The sequence below is a fragment of the Hippichthys cyanospilos genome, chromosome 14, assembly GCF_059441005.1.
Source record: "Hippichthys cyanospilos isolate Australia breed blue-spotted pipefish chromosome 14, RoL_Hcya_1.0, whole genome shotgun sequence".
Classification (NCBI taxonomy): domain Eukaryota; kingdom Metazoa; phylum Chordata; class Actinopteri; order Syngnathiformes; family Syngnathidae; genus Hippichthys; species Hippichthys cyanospilos.
In genome coordinates, this window is record NC_142382.1 from 9,599,834 (window position 1) to 9,618,036 (window position 18,203).

At 39.9% G+C, this 18,203-nt stretch overlaps 1 protein-coding gene across 7 annotated transcripts in view; it reads right to left on the bottom strand.

Annotated features, from left to right (window-relative positions):
* The window catches only part of impg1b (interphotoreceptor matrix proteoglycan 1b), a 29,097-nt gene that overhangs the window by 7,051 nt on the left and 3,843 nt on the right, over positions 1-18,203 (bottom strand). For 3 of the 7 annotated variants that reach the window (XM_088433705.1, XM_088433704.1, XM_088433699.1), the window contains exons 2-13: positions 12,601-12,819; positions 11,069-11,235; positions 10,748-10,776; positions 10,424-10,473; positions 10,297-10,343; positions 10,074-10,223; positions 8,659-8,717; positions 8,288-8,472; positions 7,829-8,209; positions 6,191-7,761; positions 5,267-5,356; positions 1,234-1,453 (exon numbers count right to left, since the gene is read on the bottom strand). In XM_088433705.1, coding sequence (XP_088289831.1) covers positions 1,234-1,453; positions 5,267-5,356; positions 6,191-7,761; positions 7,829-8,209; positions 8,288-8,472; positions 8,659-8,717; positions 10,074-10,223; positions 10,297-10,343; positions 10,424-10,473; positions 10,748-10,776; positions 11,069-11,235; positions 12,601-12,819 — 3,168 coding nt within the window. The remainder of the gene's footprint in view (positions 1-1,233; positions 1,454-5,266; positions 5,357-6,190; positions 7,762-7,828; positions 8,210-8,287; positions 8,473-8,658; positions 8,718-10,073; positions 10,224-10,296; positions 10,344-10,423; positions 10,474-10,747; positions 10,777-11,068; positions 11,236-12,600; positions 12,820-18,203) is intronic. The other 4 variants (XM_088433702.1, XM_088433701.1, XM_088433700.1 and 1 more) reach the window with 4 other exon arrangements.

Below are 18,203 nucleotides of genomic sequence, written 5' to 3' on the forward strand. Positions count from 1 at the left end.
ACTTATTAATGTCTGCCATTTTGCTGTTCAAAGTTGGATGGTCTCTATTTAAACACATTTCTAGCCAGACTTTATTAAAAAATGTCATCCATCAATAAAGCAAGGTGTTAAATGTGCTAGCCCAATTAGATTTAGGTTAGCAGAGCAATTAGCATGGATTCTCCAAAACATGTTGCGAGGTAGCTGACATGGTTTAAGAGTGACAAAGTTTCCCATGACCTATGACTAATATTCACAGTAAATGACATGAGTCCAAAAAATCTTTCCGGACTGCTTCCGTGAAGAATCTTTAATTCTCAGTTTTGTTCTTCAATGTGTTTTGATGAGGAACAACATTTTGCCTTGCAAACTGTGATGCAAAAACCCTTACTCTTAGCATTGAACCTCAGCTTTTTTTTTTGAAGCCTTCAATGATCTATTTTCATAATAGAAATTGATCAATTTTATAATGCAGTGTATTCTGTCCCTGAGTAGAAAGAACATCCCCAAGGAAAGCTCATTGACCAAGACATATGTCATGTCTTCAAAGCTTCTAATCCTGCATTTGTATGTATTGATCACTTTCTTTCTTTGGTATATCTGTTTGAGGAAATTAGACATTTTTAGCAAGAATCACAAACAATGTCATAAAAGTACGTGACAATAGTGACCTTTGCTTTACTTTGTGTCCAATGAAACGTTTTACCTAATCATAGGGGCAACCGCAACTTGTATTTACTGTAGGACCCTAGCACAACACAATGTATGAAGGCACTCTTGGGATCATTGTTTATCCTAATTCTTCAGGTAAATGAATTGGCTTTTCTAATAGTCTCAACTTGCTCACAAGCTTACTAAATTTCACGGTTGTGTGTAACCTGGTAAAAATGTTTGCAGTTTAAAGGACACAAACGCAACTGCTACACTCACTTGGAAGGGGGCCTTGTAAAATTGTCATAAATTAGCCTTTGACACAAGTTTTACAATCTGACATAAAATTGGGTGGACATGCCCGTCGTGCAATTTGTATTCACATCAAAGAGCAAAGCTATAAAAATGTAGACGTATGTGACAGTGCCTTAACAAATCCAGACTACAAATTTCACGCATAAGACACAAATGAGGGACAAAAGGTTTTCTTCTTTTACTCGGAGTTGCAATTGTTTTTGTTTGTGCGATTGGGAGGAGAGAGAAAGCAATGAAAAGGTATTCTCGAGGAGTCTAGCAGAGATTCCATCATCAAGGTCACCTCACCTTGTTCTATCTCCAGAGAGCGGCTATCAATCTCGATGTCGAGGCGCTTGGACGCCGCGCTACAGAAGTCTTCGAGCACGCAGTGCACCGCCTCGGTCACGTTGTAGGGCACCTCCTTGTCCAGCTTCAGCCTGCTGTTCACCACCACGCTGCCGTTTCGAAAGTTGAGGATTTCCAGTTGCTTGAATCCGGTCAGATTGGACTCCAGGTAGGGTAAAAGCTGTCGGGAGTGGATGAGAGGCAAATTAGTTTTGATGCCCTAACTCGAGATTTTGTTAGCTTACTTTGTGGTTAAAAGCTCGGTTAGTACTCGAGAAAAACTGAAAAAGGGGTTGCGAAATAAGGCTTTCAAGGCAAGAGAAGAGCACTTTGTCTCGATGCATCCGATCTACGACCAACTCGGAATAAGACAACAGCAACAGGATCTACTTTGGATCGTCTTGCTGTTGAGGTTGGCACTGCATCGTTTGATCCAGAAACTATTCAGGTCACATTTTAGTGTGATCGCTATGAATAGTTCGTGATTTAATTATTGATGCGAGCATGAAATTCCGCCATGACGGCACTCTGCATAATAAGATCGAGAGGCGAAATTAGGGTTTGCGTTACTAGAGCGGCACGGAACGTGCTAATTGTAGTCACGCAATTTAGAGAGGGATCAGCCGCTTAGCAAAAGACGGGCATAACAAACAAGGCCTTGCATGCAAAGACAACAAGAAGCTAACACACATCCACCGCAGACCACAAACGTCGTTTTCATTTCAAGGCGTCTGCAGCTGCGATACGAGGAAGGAAAAAAACCCTATTAAGACTATACAGACCGATGACGCTCGCGATATTTAGCAGAGCAGGAAGTCACCCGGCTCAAGTAATGGCCACGCATCAATGGGCATCGATCGCACACCCACCCAACAGCAGCTTCTTGTCGTGCTGCAAACGGAGGCAAACACCAAGCGGAGGAGATTAGGCCCTAGCCGAATGGGCTGCGGAGTGGGAGATAAGAGGGCCTTAAGAAGCTGGCCTCTGATGGGGTTACTTCACATCTCGCCAACCGACACGTTAGTGACAGCCTCTTCCCTTGGGCTAATAGTCTGCGGCAGGAGTGCCGAGGTTGTTATCCGCCATTCCCGACCGTTCATCTGTGAGCATCGATGTCAAATTATCCGTGAACAATGGATTAGAGACCAATCAGTTTCTAAACGACTTCACGCGCGTAAGGTCAAAGTGGTCGTTTTATGGCAAAACCGAACAACAGCCGTATCCCATCTAGGCAGGAGAAACTACTACTAGTTGTATCTACTGGTTCCCAGTGAAACATTCCTTCTCTGGTGTCACAAGGCCAAACGTCACAACGAATAGGAACCTGCTATTCAAAAATGAGATCATTGTTCATGAGTAATTCCAACCTCCATGTCCAGTTTTTAGTGGTTGCTTCACAAACCAGTAGGTACAGGATTACAGTAATGGAGGAGTAAGCGGGTTTCATGTATACCAACGTATACATGTCAAACACTGGGTGTGCAGCATCGCTAATAGGGGTCTGGCCAAAGCATTTAAATGGGCTGGTTTATGTCACATTCAAATGCTCCCTTTGTTTCCACATAGCCCATTTAAAGGACTGTTCTAATGGACTATTATCGATTAAAGGCAGTAAATACTCACCATTTCAAACGTCGGACCACATTAGTGTTTGTGCTTCCAGGAAGTTTTATACAAGGAATGATGAGGAGAACTGCACAAACCTTTGTTTGGGCAACCAGTAAAGATTGGAGATGGAGAGGCTTTTTTTTTTTTTTTTTGTCCACGTTTGATAATGAATACTTATCATTTCACTTTGACAGTTTGATAATGTGATGTCAGACAAACGGAAAAGGGTTTGCTTAAGATCTCTGTGGGAAAATAAATCAACATCAACAGGATGAGTTCATTCAGCGAGAAATCCAAAGTAAACTGACAGTGTGTTGAAGAGTCATCAGCTCTGCAGCCTGCAGCCTCGCCTCAGGCTAAGAAACTGCTTCAGTTACATGTGTTCTGCCTGCTCCTTCACATTTGAACGAAATGACACAACAATGAACCTTTTAACAGTGGAACCTCAAAAGTCCAACAATTTGAACCAAGTGTAAACAAGTGTGGTAGTGCCCTCCCCCCAGAAAAAAAGCCACCATATATTTTATGTAGTGTATTATAATTATATATCATAATCTCAGGTGACCAAAACTAGATAACTTAAATGCAGCAAATGGAAAAATATGTTTGTAAAAGTATTAATTGCACTTGAAAACTTCGTTTTTTTCGTTATTTTATTTTAAAACAAGTCTGTAATGAATCACGAAAAAAGAGCGCCGACGGCTCACTTCGACATAAACCTTTGAGTACTTGTATTAGTGAATGATGAGTTGTACAAGAGAGGCTTTAATAGTTGATTGGATCATTTCCATTTCCTTCCGCAGTAGAAATGTTTCCCAATCCAAGCCGGCTGGAATTTTTCACACTCTGTGCTAGTGCTAGTTTCTACACTAAATACAAATATGCTCACCCACAAGAGTGATTCAACAAAACTTCAGCAAGTAACAATTGTTCATTTTTATTTACATTAGTATTCACATTACGTTTGTCTTCATATTCAAATAAACAGAGGGTCGAGTGTGTCAACATACAGATGACCACACACAGCGTAAAGCAGCTTGAAATCTCTAATAGCGTGTATGTGTGTGTATGTGTGTGCGTGTCGGGCAGGAACTGACCTGAATAACAGAAAGCTTCTTAGCATACACAAATGACAAACCTCCACAATGACTAAGGCAGACCAAGGTCTCATGATTCAGACTACAGCGCGTGGGCCGGATTGCGACCCCAAACAGCAACAAACAACACACCTGTAGCACCCCCAAAACAAATGAAAATTGGGTACCCTCACTCCTAGTAGTTAAACAAATATTGACGAACTGAAACACTACCGTATTGTTTTTAAAAGAATTTAATAGTAATAAAACAAGCACCATTCTTAATACCAAATATTTTAAATTAATACTGCACTTCCATTAATTATCAAATGGTGTAGGTTATTCACTCATCTGCAGCTGTGGCTGCAAAAAAAAATAAAATAATAATCTTTAAGGGAATTTTGTTAGTAATGCGTGACATACTCCAAATGCTATACTTTCCCATCATTTGAAAAAGGTTATGATGTTAGGACACACTACTTTAGCACAATTTATGAATAAAAAGAGTACAATTAATGCAGTTGATATTATCTAGTCATTACGGTGCATGACTGTTTGTATGAAATCTTAAGAAATTATCACAAGAATGTGAATCTTTATTTTAGTATTATTGATAAGGCCCCAAAGAATCCACGATTTTTTGAATTTCAACAGAAATAAAACATCCTGTAACATATTTACTTACAACTTAAAAAATTCTGCTTTTTTCCATGCAAGAGATTCTGCCCTAAGAATATAGTCAAAGTTCTGCTTATTCAATCTACTAGAGCAGTTGATTAAAAAATGGCCATATTTTGCCTCGAAAGTTAGGATAGCAAATATTTATATAGATTGATTTTTCTCTGTGTCAAAAGTATCAAATATGTACTTCAGGTATGTACTTGACCTGAATACCCTCTTTAAAGGTCTGCATTTAGACGACTTTAATTTAATTTCCTCTGATTGTTTTGTCACATAAGAAAATGTGTGCTGCCCCCTGTAGGTTTTGAGTATACGTAAATGGAAATTTGTGAACTAAAAATTCAGCCCTTTTCATTTTTTAGGTTAAATATAGGTTACATAAAAGAAAATCAAACATGATTTTATATGCTGAAAAAAGGATTAAGGCAACAAAAGTCAGGAAAAAAAATACAGAAAATAAAATAAAGGCGGTTATAGTGACAGTGACAGAGTCTATGTTGAAAAACGTGTTAGTGTGCCTTCAATTTGTCATACTGTGTTAGGAGAGATATATTAGGAAGTAGTTAGCTAGAAAGGTTTGCGCTCTCGCTGAGATGCCACATGTGAGTTCCAATATGGAAGAAAAATACCGGTATAGATGCTAAAGTTGTCTGTCTCCTAGGCCCAGATTTACTGGATGCTCCAGGATTTGGCGGCTTTCTGGGCCCAGAGTGTTGAGTCTGAGTGAAACACAATTATTGGTAGAACTTTTTCATTCCTCCCTCTCAACAACTGAGTTCAATCATTTAAACTTAAAAAGCAACTTTCAAAGTCATTGTGATGGAACATTGGCTTGGACCCCAAATCCAACGGCTTAGTCGTTTAAATTACTCAAGACCATCCAGGACATTGCTTTTATTCAGCACGAGCGTTTTGCTCAAGTCACTGTCAAGATGTGTGTGCAATATTTGTTTCAACTTTGATACGCTTACTGACATGATCACACAATGTTCATGTGAGTTTTGTTAGTGTTTAGCACATTCATTGGCTTGGCTTCTTTTTAGTTTTGGCCCACAACTTTGTCAGTTAGCAAATAAATGATTGTCACAGTCAATTTGTATTTCAACTGAATAGAAAAAGTAAATACACTTAACAATTGGAGGGGCAGCCACCATGTAAAAAAATAAAATAAAATGACAAGATTCTTCCTGAGTTCTGTGCCGTTTCGACTCCTAACACAAAACGAAAGTATAGTGCTAAATAGCTACTTTGGTGGCAACAGTACACTATTAGGAATTTGGCCTTTGCTTAGCACTATTATCAAACTTTTCAACTTTTATAAAAAAAATATATATAATTTGAGGAAAAATAGAAATGTATAACAACATGTTGGGGTCAGTTGGCAGCTGTGAGCATAAGGCTTGCTACAAAGTGCAGCCTCACAAAGTCCATTTTAAGCGCCATTGACCTTGTCAAATAATAAAAACATGTTTGTCACACTGAGCTCATAAAAGAAAGTACCAAAGGGTAGAATGCATCAGCATTACATCCAGCACAAAAGCTTGTGTACCTACCAGCTCCAGAAAGGTGTTCTCCAGTGATTTATATTCTGGTGAGGTCTTGTTGAACAGGTCGTCAGAAAACATCATGTTCGTCACCCTTAAGCTAAAGAAAACAACTAAGTCTCTGCTCTGCTGCACCGCGGCCATTACGGGGGTGCTGGCTTGTCTCGAGGCCGGGGCAGCTGTGGACCGCTCGTCAGCCTCGGAAGGATATCTAACGCTACTGCTGTCCTCCTCCAGAGGCTCGGTCATTTCCGTTCCACTCTGTTTCGAGTCCACGTCATCCTGGATGTTGGAGTTATCCAAGCCAGGGACCACCAAGGCTGGGATCACTCCATCCAGTCCTTCACTTGAAACTTCTTCATCTTTTTCTCCGGGAGCCGAGCTAGTGGGCTCGGTGGTGGATTCCCCAGGGGTTTCAATTGTAGCTTCACTGGAGACAATCCTCAAGGTTTCTGTAGGGAGTGGACTGGAGACTTCACTGGGGGTCTCGACAGAATCTTCTCTGGGGACTCCACTGGGGGTTTGAGTGGGGACAGGGTTGGGGGCTTCACTGGACACTGAATTGACAGAGTCACCATGTACCTCATTGGGAGCTTCACTGGGATCCTCGACAGAACCTTCAATCGAGACTCCACTGGAGGCTTGAGTAGGGACAATGTCAAGGGCTTCACGGGACACAGAGTTGACAGAGTCACCGTGGGTTTCACTAGGAGCTTCACTGCGATCCTCGACAGAACCTTCACTGGTGACTCCACTGGGAGTTTGAGTGGGGACAATGATGGAGGCTTCACTGGACACCGAATTAACAGATTCACTGTGGGCCTCACTGGGAGCTCCACTGGAGACATCGACTTGGAGCCCGCTGTGGGTTTCACTAGGGACCTTGCTGTGTGCTTCACTGGAAGCTACACTGGGGACAATACTGGGAGCTTCACTGGTGGATTCAATGCGGACATTGTAAGTGACATCGCTGGGAGGGTCACTGAATACTTCAGTGGGGGGTTCATTTGAGTCTTGGTTGACAGCCTCCGTGGGGACCTCGCTGGAGACTTGACTCGGAACATTGGTGGTGACATGACTAGACGCTTCACTTGAAACCTCTTTGGGCACATCACTAGGGACTGCACTGTGGACTTCCATGAGAGTGTCATTAGGAGTGTCAATAAGGTCTTTACGGAAGAACCTGGTAGGCACCTCGCTTGGAATTTCACTGGAGAGTTCATTAGAAATTTTGCCAGAGGCCTCACTGGGAGATTCATCAATGATTTTGCCGAGTCCATCGATGGAAACTTCATTTGAAGAACCGCTGTTGGCTACACTGGAGACATCAACAGGGGGTTTGGTGGCGACAATGCTTGTTACTTCATTGGTGACCTCAATGGGAGAATCTTTTTCTGAAGGTGACGGTATAGGCTGCATGTCTGTTTCTGGTTCCACGCTTATGATAGCTTCTTCATGAATTGACAAAGCAGATTCTGTGCTAGACAAGTGAGCATCATCAATGATCTCTATTTCAGGTTGGGAGTTGAGTGGTGACGAAGTTAAGGAATTATTCTCCTCTGTGTCTGCACCTTCCGGTTCTTTCAAAAGAAAAAAAGTCCTTCAGAAGATGTTTACCCTAAGAGTATTATCAATTTAATACCTCACCTCCACTGTTAACTTCCACTGGACTTGTGTCCTTGACCTCCTCTTCTTGCCCCTGTTCAAGAATGGCCTCTGATGCTGTAGCTGGTGCAATGACATCACTCGTCTCCCCCGAAGGATCGCCTCCAGATGCGTCCTCCACTGCTGCTGCCACTGGCACCTCATCGGCGGCTGTGGGTGCAGATGTGGATTCTGGGAGGGTGGTCAGTACGAAAGGCACCGAGGTGTGTGTTGGAGGTTGAATTTTGGTACTTTCTAATGTGTGTTCCGTTGCTGCCACTGTGGGGAAGAACTTTGGGGTGGTGTCCTCTTCCATGGCCTTGATGACATCTCCGCTCCCAGTGGTGTACATACTGAGTGCTGCATCTGGGTATGCTGTAGTTACTGAAAGGAAACACAAGATAAATCAATTGAACTTTCTCTTCAGTAGCTCTGCTTGAATAGCGTGAAAATTGTGCTCACCGGCTTCAAAGGTTAGTGTCTGAATGTCCAGCGGAAGCGATGGTTCCTTACGTAATGCTTTCACAATCATATGCCTCAGTTTAGGAGCATCTACATTTATCTGCCCATCTGGAGGCTCAGGCTCATCACTGAGCTCAGTGTCCCCATCAAAGATGACAGCATAATGCAGAATCGCATCCTCTGAGCTGACACACACAGAAGAAGTCATTAAGCTGCATGAAGGCAACTTTGACCACTCAAAATATTATTCAGGGGTAAAATAAAATGAACAGATGTGTTCTCTTTATGGTGTGTTTTTGTGCTATCGTTAGTTATTTCATGCAAGAATCTTACTATTTAACTTTCATTAAAACAAATAAAGGGGAACTTACCTGAACCCTAACACACGAATTTCTTTGAATCCCGCAATTTTTTTAAGTGCCTGGAGCATCTATTGGAAGAAGCAAATGTAATAACTCAGATACAAGTTTAATAAACATGATTTAAAAAGTTGATCCTTGCCATCACTTTCACCCCATGAATATAAAAATCACATTTTATTTAACGTTGATCTTATCGCCTGAACAGAATTCAACTTAATTTCTTGACAAGAACACTATTCCTTTCTTATCAACAACTGTACATTGCGCTAACTCTTACACATCATATGCTCGACTATGATGGCGATGACCCTCAGATTTACTTCTCCACTAAAACCATGACTCCAAACACCTGTTCCAAACTTAAGACCAAATATGGCCAGCAATTTCTTGAAATTGAGCTCTTCATCATTGCCTAAGCCTCTTAGAATTGGCAGTCACTTAGACACTAGTCCTGTTGCTTTACCTGATTCAATTCTGCCCAACCTTGGGGCATTTATATCAGATGTTGATTATGCCCCTTAACTCTCACGGATGGGGAAAATACAGTGAACAAATTTTACTGTCCCTTTGAGAAATAAAGTGTTTACCTGGACTGTACTTCTGTACCCAAAAAACTTATTCACCAGATCTCTGTACAGCAGAATTTTCCTATACCCTTGCCCCCCAACAACTCAAAGACCTTCTCCAATGTTACACCCTGACACCTTTGCCACTGCTACCCCAACCCTCTGGGACTGCTTCCCTCACATTATCAACCACATCACTCAACTGATTTAAAACCCAATTAAAAACACATCTATTCAGAAATGCCAATAATCTGACTCCCCTACCGCCTTCCCAAATCTGAACTCCCAGCATGGAATTATCACTACTGTGTCAGTGCCTCTAATTGATTGCTTCCTTTTTCATAGCAGTGCTGGGCTTGCCAAGAGATCCATGGCCCAAATACAGCAATTGGGTTTATAGTTCACTTGAAGTTACTGCGCTGCCTAAAGCAGAAAATTCCAGTTGATAGGGGAATAAATCCAGTCAAAGACGGTACCCTTCTCAAACCATCCAGTGTATAAGGGGACACTGGAGTACTCATTCACCTAATTAGCTTGACATGTAACCTTCTGGCTTGCAAGCTATAGAACCCCCTGTAGACAGTGATTCATGACTGCGTTTGGGCCAAGTGTAAAGTGGACACACTCTGCCATCCCAATGTGGCTGTAAGGGGAAAGAGCCACTTGGATTCAGTCCAGGTCATAAAGTAGCTACAGTCTACAAAGCAAGGCTAATAGAGCCTTGAAGATCAAGTGGCATTTAAACAGGGCGGACTGCAATTGTTTTAACGTTTGGACAATTACTGTATCCGCTTCTTACACGAAACCATTTTATCGAAATAGCTTTCTCGATAGTCTAAAGTTCTCATCGGACACTACCTTGTCAGTTATTTCTCCCGTGATGTCATCAGCGTCGGCCGCCTGGGGGTCATGCAGCAGTTCGATGTATGACGGCTCCACAATGGTAGCGTTGAACTCCACAATGTAATCTCCGTAGTTTTCTTTTATCATGGTCGGCTCTTCTTTTATCTGGCAACGACAAAGTCATCATTCAGTACCAGTGTTTTCTTTGAATTATAAGAATGTGAAACTGTTTTGATACCGCATCATCTTCTGTTGGAACGAGAATCACTGGGGGAGTCCAGGTGCCTGAGACCAAATTAAATATAAGTTAATATATTAGTCAATCATTCGTGAACACATAATGTAATGGTTGGTCATCGGCTCACTTGTTTTTAACTCACATTCCACCCCCGGCTCTGGTGTTTCCATGACCACACTGGTAAACGAGGCAAGACGTTAGAATGTGGCTTTCTACTGTACTTTTACAAAAGGAGCAAACGAATCGTATTCACTAACTAAAACTGCAGTCAAAATGGACACCACATCGGTCACTTTTTTTTTTTTAATTTGAGAGCATTGCAGACTGTCATGTACTACAAGTTTGGATGTTATGTTGGGACAAAACATTTGATGACAAAACAAACAGAGAAATTGCACTTGTGCAACTAGTGAAATGTAATAGTAACTTTAAAGAACGTCAATAAACCTACCCCTCAAGTTCAGCCTGCTCGGCCACTCTCTGAAAGTCAAAATAAATACATATCAGCATATTTGAGCTGTGATTCTAAAATTGTGTTTTGTGTTATGTGCAAACACCCAGTCATGGTATGCTACCATTCAGTTGTGTTTAACTTTGAAAACATTTGAGTTTGATCCTTGAGAAGTGTTTAATTTTTAACCTTTTGTGCAGTACATTGCATTTTGGGTTAATGATCATTATAATGAAAAATACATTATTGACTGCATAGTGTGAACATTTTATTCACTTTCCGACAAGAAGAAGACTCAAACGCAAGCAAATTAGCACTCACTCGGGCAACCATGTCCAGATGCTCCTGAGAACTACTAAAGTTCTGAGCCAGGTCGTCCATACAGAGGTTTTCATGCTGGCAAATGTAAACCCAAGATCGGTACTCCTCTGTGTTTGGCACCCTGTCCAGGAAAATGCGAAAGGCCTCCCAAATGGCTTCCTGACAAACTTGAAAAGAAGATGCAATGCTATGTTATTTCCAAACGCAGTCAGAGAAAAAAGTTGATACAGTGGTGAACCAAATACAGAGCCCCAAATAGCTTGTGCTAGTACTGTATTCAGTTAGTCTGTATATAGCTCGACAAGGATTTGCAAAATGGATGGATGGATGCTATTTCTATTTACATTTTACACAGTCCCGAATTCTTTATTGGAGTAATTTCACAGGTCTGTTTTCCACTCGTTATTAACGTTTCATATTAAATTAACTATAAATGTTCAAGTATGAAATGTTCTCATACCATCTCAGCGTTTTAATCATGCAAAAAGTGGAGCACAGAAAAATTACGTGCAAATATCTGTACATTATTTGAGGAAAGGGGGAATTAATTATTCCATCCTGATAATTATTCATATATTCATCAGTGTCAGTTATATGTCTATAAATTCACAGTAGACTAAGCGCCTCCTAGTGTTTGAGCATAAATCCAAATAAAGTAAAATAATTTAAATAAAAATACAAAAAGAAGTTGGTCCAATAAAGGTCAACTTATTCATGTTTTTAATCTACCGCATTTGCATATCTTTATGAATATAAATATCCCAAACACAATGGGAGTCTTCTTGGGCCTGCAAGGTCCAAAGTGTCCAGCATCATCTTTATTCTTTAGGAAATTAATTTCTGCATCCAGCGATTACGTCCGCAACATCAAAATCATCTTGTTTTTTTTTTTTTTTTTATGACTCACTGGATTCATACATTTTATCAACTAATGTATTGTAACAGCCAAGGTGGCCATTTTTGTTTTGTTTTGTTTTGTTCATTTGCATCTGAATGTTGAATATCAAGTTGTCATTCCAAAACGCTGTTTTTGCATTTTTTAGTCCAGTAACGCACATTTAGATATTTGTATGGGAACTGTGATAGCGAAGGAAATAAACAGATCAGACAAGAACGATAGTGCTGCTGACATCTGTATCATTCTGAAATAAAAGAACATTTTTCAAGTGAAAGGTGCAAGCACATCTTGACAAAGATCGATTCAACTAAAAGACAAGGCTGCCTTGTGGAAGCACTCTTCTGGAAACCGAGCAAGCGCACACAGGGCAGGGGCACAACCGAGGAGGGCAATCTACAAGATGATGGTTGCTCAAGAGGAAATCAGTGAGCTGTCACCGACCAAAGCAATTTTCAAAATAAATTCCATAAAATGAAAAAAAACGAATCAACCAATTTGAATAATCAACCTATATAATAATTTTATATTAAAACACTCTAAAATATATAGTAAGCAAATAAATAAAAACATGAGTGTTAGAGTGAGGTTCACTTTGAGTTCAAAATAAAAAAAAAAAATGCATGAACCCATTTACCTCTGAGCTTGTAGTACGCTCGATGGCTGCCGATGACAGCTTTCATGGTCTCCTGGGGGCATACTTTGACACCGGTGGTGAGAATGGTCGACCTCTTCCTCCGATATCCATCCTCACTAGCTCTTGCTTTGTTACTGTTGTACTTCATCGTTCTAGAAGCTTCTAAAAAGTGCCGGTACCTCACATCCCGGAGTCCGGAAATACCGTGGTGCTGAATGTCTGCAAGGAGGAAGAACACACATACATGGATGGATGGATGGATGGATGGATGGATAGATAGATAGATAGATAGATAGATAGATAGATAGATAGATAGATAGATAGATAGATAGATAGATAGATAGATAGATAGATAGATAGATAGATAGATAGATAGATAGATAGATAGATAGATAGATAGATAGATAGATAGATAGATAGATAGATAGATAGATAGATAGATAGATAGATAGATAGATAGATAGATAGATAGATAGATAGATAGATAGATAGATAGATAGATAGATAGATAGATAGATAGATAGATAGATAGATAGATAGATAGATAGATAGATAGATAGATAGATAGATAGATAGATAGATAGATAGATAGATAGATAGATAGATAGATAGATAGATAGATAGATAGATAGATAGATAGATAGATAGATAGATAGATAGATAGATAGATAGATAGATAGATAGATAGATAGATAGATAGATAGATAGATAGATAGATAGATAGATAGATAGATAGATAGATAGATAGATAGATAGATAGATAGATAGATAGATAGATAGATAGATAGATAGATAGATAGATAGATAGATAGATAGATAGATACGATTTATTCTTTTTAAATGATTTTTATTCATGTGAGCGCTTCCTTTTCAATCATTTTGTCTGGGAGAATCCTAAAGGATTGGAAAAAATAACACTGATGTGTCCTGCTGACAGGCTCTTTGTTCTTGTGCCTTCTGGCAAACGTTTCCATTCTCATAAGGGAAAAGCTGTACCTCTCATTTTGCTGAAGTTCCTTCCCCTGCACTATACCCAGTCTGAACTAGTCAAAATGAAATGAAATGAAAATAATGTGCCTTTTGTCTGGACCCGTATCCTTCAACGTTTCTCCTTTTCTATGTCAGAAGTTTACAGGTCTTCTATTCTGTGCAATATTTTACCTTTTTATAAGGTGATTACGGGTCGTTTCAACCAGAGGGAATGTTTTATCCACCCAAGTTCGACTGTTGTTCTTGTGTATCATTACATTTTTGTCACCCGTAAATGGTTTTCCATTGTGGCACTTAAAGGTCAAGTAAGACCAGTCTCTTTGTAAGGGTTGGTCTTGTCCCGGTCTCAGATAGGGAAAGCTCAAGATCTTTGATCCAGACAGGTTAAAACCACTACAAATACTGCTGTGCCCAGTAAAAAAAAATTGCATGAGTTATAGAAGAAACAACCAACATTCTTATATTACATTTTACTGTATCAGTTCATCAGAATTTGTTTTTAGTTGCTCCAATAATCGTCATTTTTATTTTTTTGACATGCAGTCTTTTGCTAGTCTCATTTTGTTGCAGAGTGCATGTCTAGTGCAAAGTGCAGTCTAACTGCGCTCATGGGTGGATTTTACCGAATGATATTTTCCTACAATTTATGCATGGTACAACCGTATGGAGTAGGATATTTGTCAAAAACACGTATGTATGTTCAACACATTCGTCTCTGCCGTTTAACCATTTGTATTCGTAATAGTTCCTGTGAGTACAAGTCTAACTTTTTTGAGTGCGATTTTTTTTTCTTGTCTGTATAATTCTAAATTGTGTGGCTTTGAGTATTGTCCTTATAACTACGAACCAAAATTAACCATCACTAAAAATGAGCATATATTATTCTTAACATTGAAGCATGGCGAGCAATTGAAAGCTACATATTCCATGCTTTTGTCAACCACCACCGCAGCACTTCTTGACATAGCGGATGACTCAGATGGATTCTTCCTGGTAGCTTGGCATGACATCATCTCTGCATATTGTGACTCAAACTCAAAGAAACAGAGTCGTATCCACAGATGGTAACCCACACAAGGGGTCTGTGCACATATGCAAAATCGTTTGTGTCAAGCTTTGTAAGACATACGTGAGAGATAAATTTATACTCACAGATTTTAGGTTCATAGTCACAAGAAAAACTTCTGACATACGATTTCGGTCCATGGTCACAAGGAAAATATTGTGAGTCATACTCGCCAGAAAAATATTCATACTCAAACAATTTAGACTCATATTCACAAGATAGAACTATTTCTTCTATCTTCTTCTATCTTGTAACTATACGGATATGAATGATTAAACGAACATATGTCTTGGCAGTAATTGGGTGTAACGAGGTGTTTGCACCGTTGTGTGCCATCGTGAGAGCAAGTGTTAATCCTCATTTGCATTGAAAATCAAGGCGTGCGATTCGCAAGAGGAGTTTGATGTCGTTAATGTAATGAGAAATAGACTTGCTAGTCCAAGATAATGACGTGGTCACACAAAAAAACTGTATCCTCCTTTGTGACCCGTATCTTTTTTTGTGAATGATGGCCCCGCATGGGATGTGCGCGAGTGGAGACCACCTTGCAACCAGGACCGCAAGTAAATGAAAAAAGAAGCTGCAAACAGAACATAACGGCAACCTGAAATGAATGTGCAACTAAAGGTACAGCTGATGGTCAGCCACAAAGATAGATAATGGTATTTTGAAAAGAAATATCTTCCCAATCCTTCCTTTACAATGTTTCTGTTTTACTGTAAATAACTATTCTTTTGTTTTCTTTGATAATTATGTTTAAGTAATACTTGCTTTAAACTGCCAATTTAAAAGCAGGCACGCACACACAGCTGAGTTCTGAGTTTTTGGATTACATCACAAGTGCCCAAAGAGATTATGAAAATCAACAAATGTGATGCATAACTCACACAGGCGGCCATGTGGGCACGGACGTGGGGCAACGCACTGCCTACATGCAGGAGACCTCAGCTCGGATGGTATGAGCTAGCTGTTACACAAGCCCTTGCGCCAGTCACCAATATTGCATCAGAGCGGTTTGAGAAGAAAAGCCGACATTGTCATGCCAGGTGGCAACCCTCAGAGGGCTCCTTAAGACAATAAGCCAGGATTTATGAGCCCTCAAACACAGACGGGAAGTCATCAGACCCAAATAACAAATGGCCTCTCCGACTTATCAAACATGCTGGAGGAAAACGAAAGATTTTTTTTTTTCTTTTGGCTTTTTTTTGTGAGAGAAACAAAACGGGAGATCAATTTTGCAACGTGATCGTCTTTCGCTTCTGGCAAGCGAGATGGGCTTTGCACGCTTATGTGCAGACAGTGGACAAACAGCGTGCGGCGCAGAGCACTCAGGTTGTGTTGTTTGTGCAAACGGTTGAGATGAACGCTAGCTTTGTTGTTTTAATGGCCTTCTTCACAGAACTCACTCCAACATTACACCACACACTGCACTGGAAAATAGACCGAAATGGTTTAACAAATCCATACATGTTGTCACTTGTATTTAAAGTTCACATAGATTGCCGTTTTCATGTCTTACGCTTTTGTGCGTACGCTATTGTTTCCCTGTTTTTACAACACACATGAGAATTGTAATCGGCACAATATGCAGGGTGCTCATTTATATTTTTATCATGAGTGTCACTATTTCTTCCACAGATACTGCAAAAAATTAGAAATATGGTTAAGTATTGTTGGAAATTGTGTTGTTGGCAGTTGTTTACCATCCCCGGTATTCAAAGATTCCCACCCTCGGTATTCTAAGACTAGCAAAACGTAAAATATTACATAGTCAGATTTGCTAAAATAGCTGGTGTGACGTGTAGATGGGCCCAAGGTCACACTGTTTTCTTCACACACGGTTTTGCTGAAAAGGGAAGCTAATAGAAATGGTAAATGTTCAGAATGTGACTTAGAGAGAAACGATGTGGCGTGGGTGTGTTTTCCTCCGACGTCAGCCTTGAGGGTGACACTTCAGTTTGCCATGCTAAAGAGCAGCGGCGCGTCGTTGAGAAAGTGAATAGTGCACCTCCGACATGCCGTGCGAGGGAACAGCTGCCAATGAACAACTTTTATGACGCCCATTATGTCTCTTCATTCAACCTTTCTTTTGTTCACGGCTTTGCAGTACGTGACCACACTATATTGATTGCATTGTGAGATGCCCTTGACATCATCTGTGAAAGGGAATGGAGAAATGTGATTACCTACTTTGCCCTGCACAAACATCCACTTACAAATACAAATACAAAATCGCCTCAAATTGAAACTTTGCAAAGAATCATCATCAGGGTACAGGCCACACTTTTTAGCTTATTGTAAGGGAGCACTTGTGGCACAGAATCTTTTTGTGCCCCAAAAGTAAATGTTGGGTTCACCTGTTAGACATTTGTATGAACCTATAGACAAAAAAGGCGAAAACACATTCTTTTTCAGCTCATGCATGAGGAGAACGAAGAAGGACTGCACAAGTACAATTCTACTGAGTTCTAAAGCAGCCTCTCTGAAAACTCTCTTTTATTCCATTCAGAAGTCTCTAATTTACATGAAGGTTACCGTCCTAGAAAAAAACAACATGGTCGAAATCCAGTGACCTTATCTTTCTATGTGTGTGTATGATTAGTACATGTGTGGCAAAGCATTTTGTGTGTCAAGACATTCCGCAAGATATTTTGTAGATAAGATGAAGTGATATCCGTCTGAGGTTGAGCTTGAGCAAGCTGGTCAGAGCTGTATTTCCCATGGCAAAGTTCAGGACAGCAAACCTCTCATAGCAAGCACTGTTTCATTGCAAACACTGCACCCATTTTAACATCAAAGCATTTCTTCATTGTAAGCAGTTATATTGATTGTAGCAAATGTATAATCACTCTTTTTACAATTTTTCTGACAGTAAAAAAAAAAAATAGTCCAAAATAAGCATTTCTCTTTTCATAACCACAAACCTTTATCTTATACAGTAGTTTTATTGTGCTATGCTTTTGTTTAAACACTAATATTTCTTTAGTGGAACATGAGAAATAAGCTGCAAAATCCACCCGTTTTTATCCATCTGAAGGGGCGGCTATTTTGGGTCTTGCTATCGGCTGAAAATGGCACGGTGTTGCTCAGGTAACAACTAATCACACATTGCTTGCAAACATTGCATGTCCTAACTCGGAAAACAGGTAGGTTTTACATGTGCAAAAAAAAAAAAAAAAAGGCATTTTCAGGTGAAAAATAGTGATACGATGGCCATCCCCTAAGATAATGAAAAAAGGGGTGGCTTTTGCCACTTACTTCTTATTCCACAAATGCAATATTAATCAGAATTATGTGTTTAAACAAACTCCAGGCTGCATAAAACATATTATTGTAAATAATCATTTTGAGTTGACTTCCCCTCCAATTAAAAAAAACGAAAAATTCTTATTCTGGATGAAACTATTTAGTCCCCATGTCCACAAACGCAATATTACTGTACAATTTTGATGAATTGCTGCTACTTTTACTTACACATTGAACCCCTCGGCTAATGGTCCAGTGTGCCTTATCTGCATTTTCTTTTTTTTTACTCTGCACTAGCAGT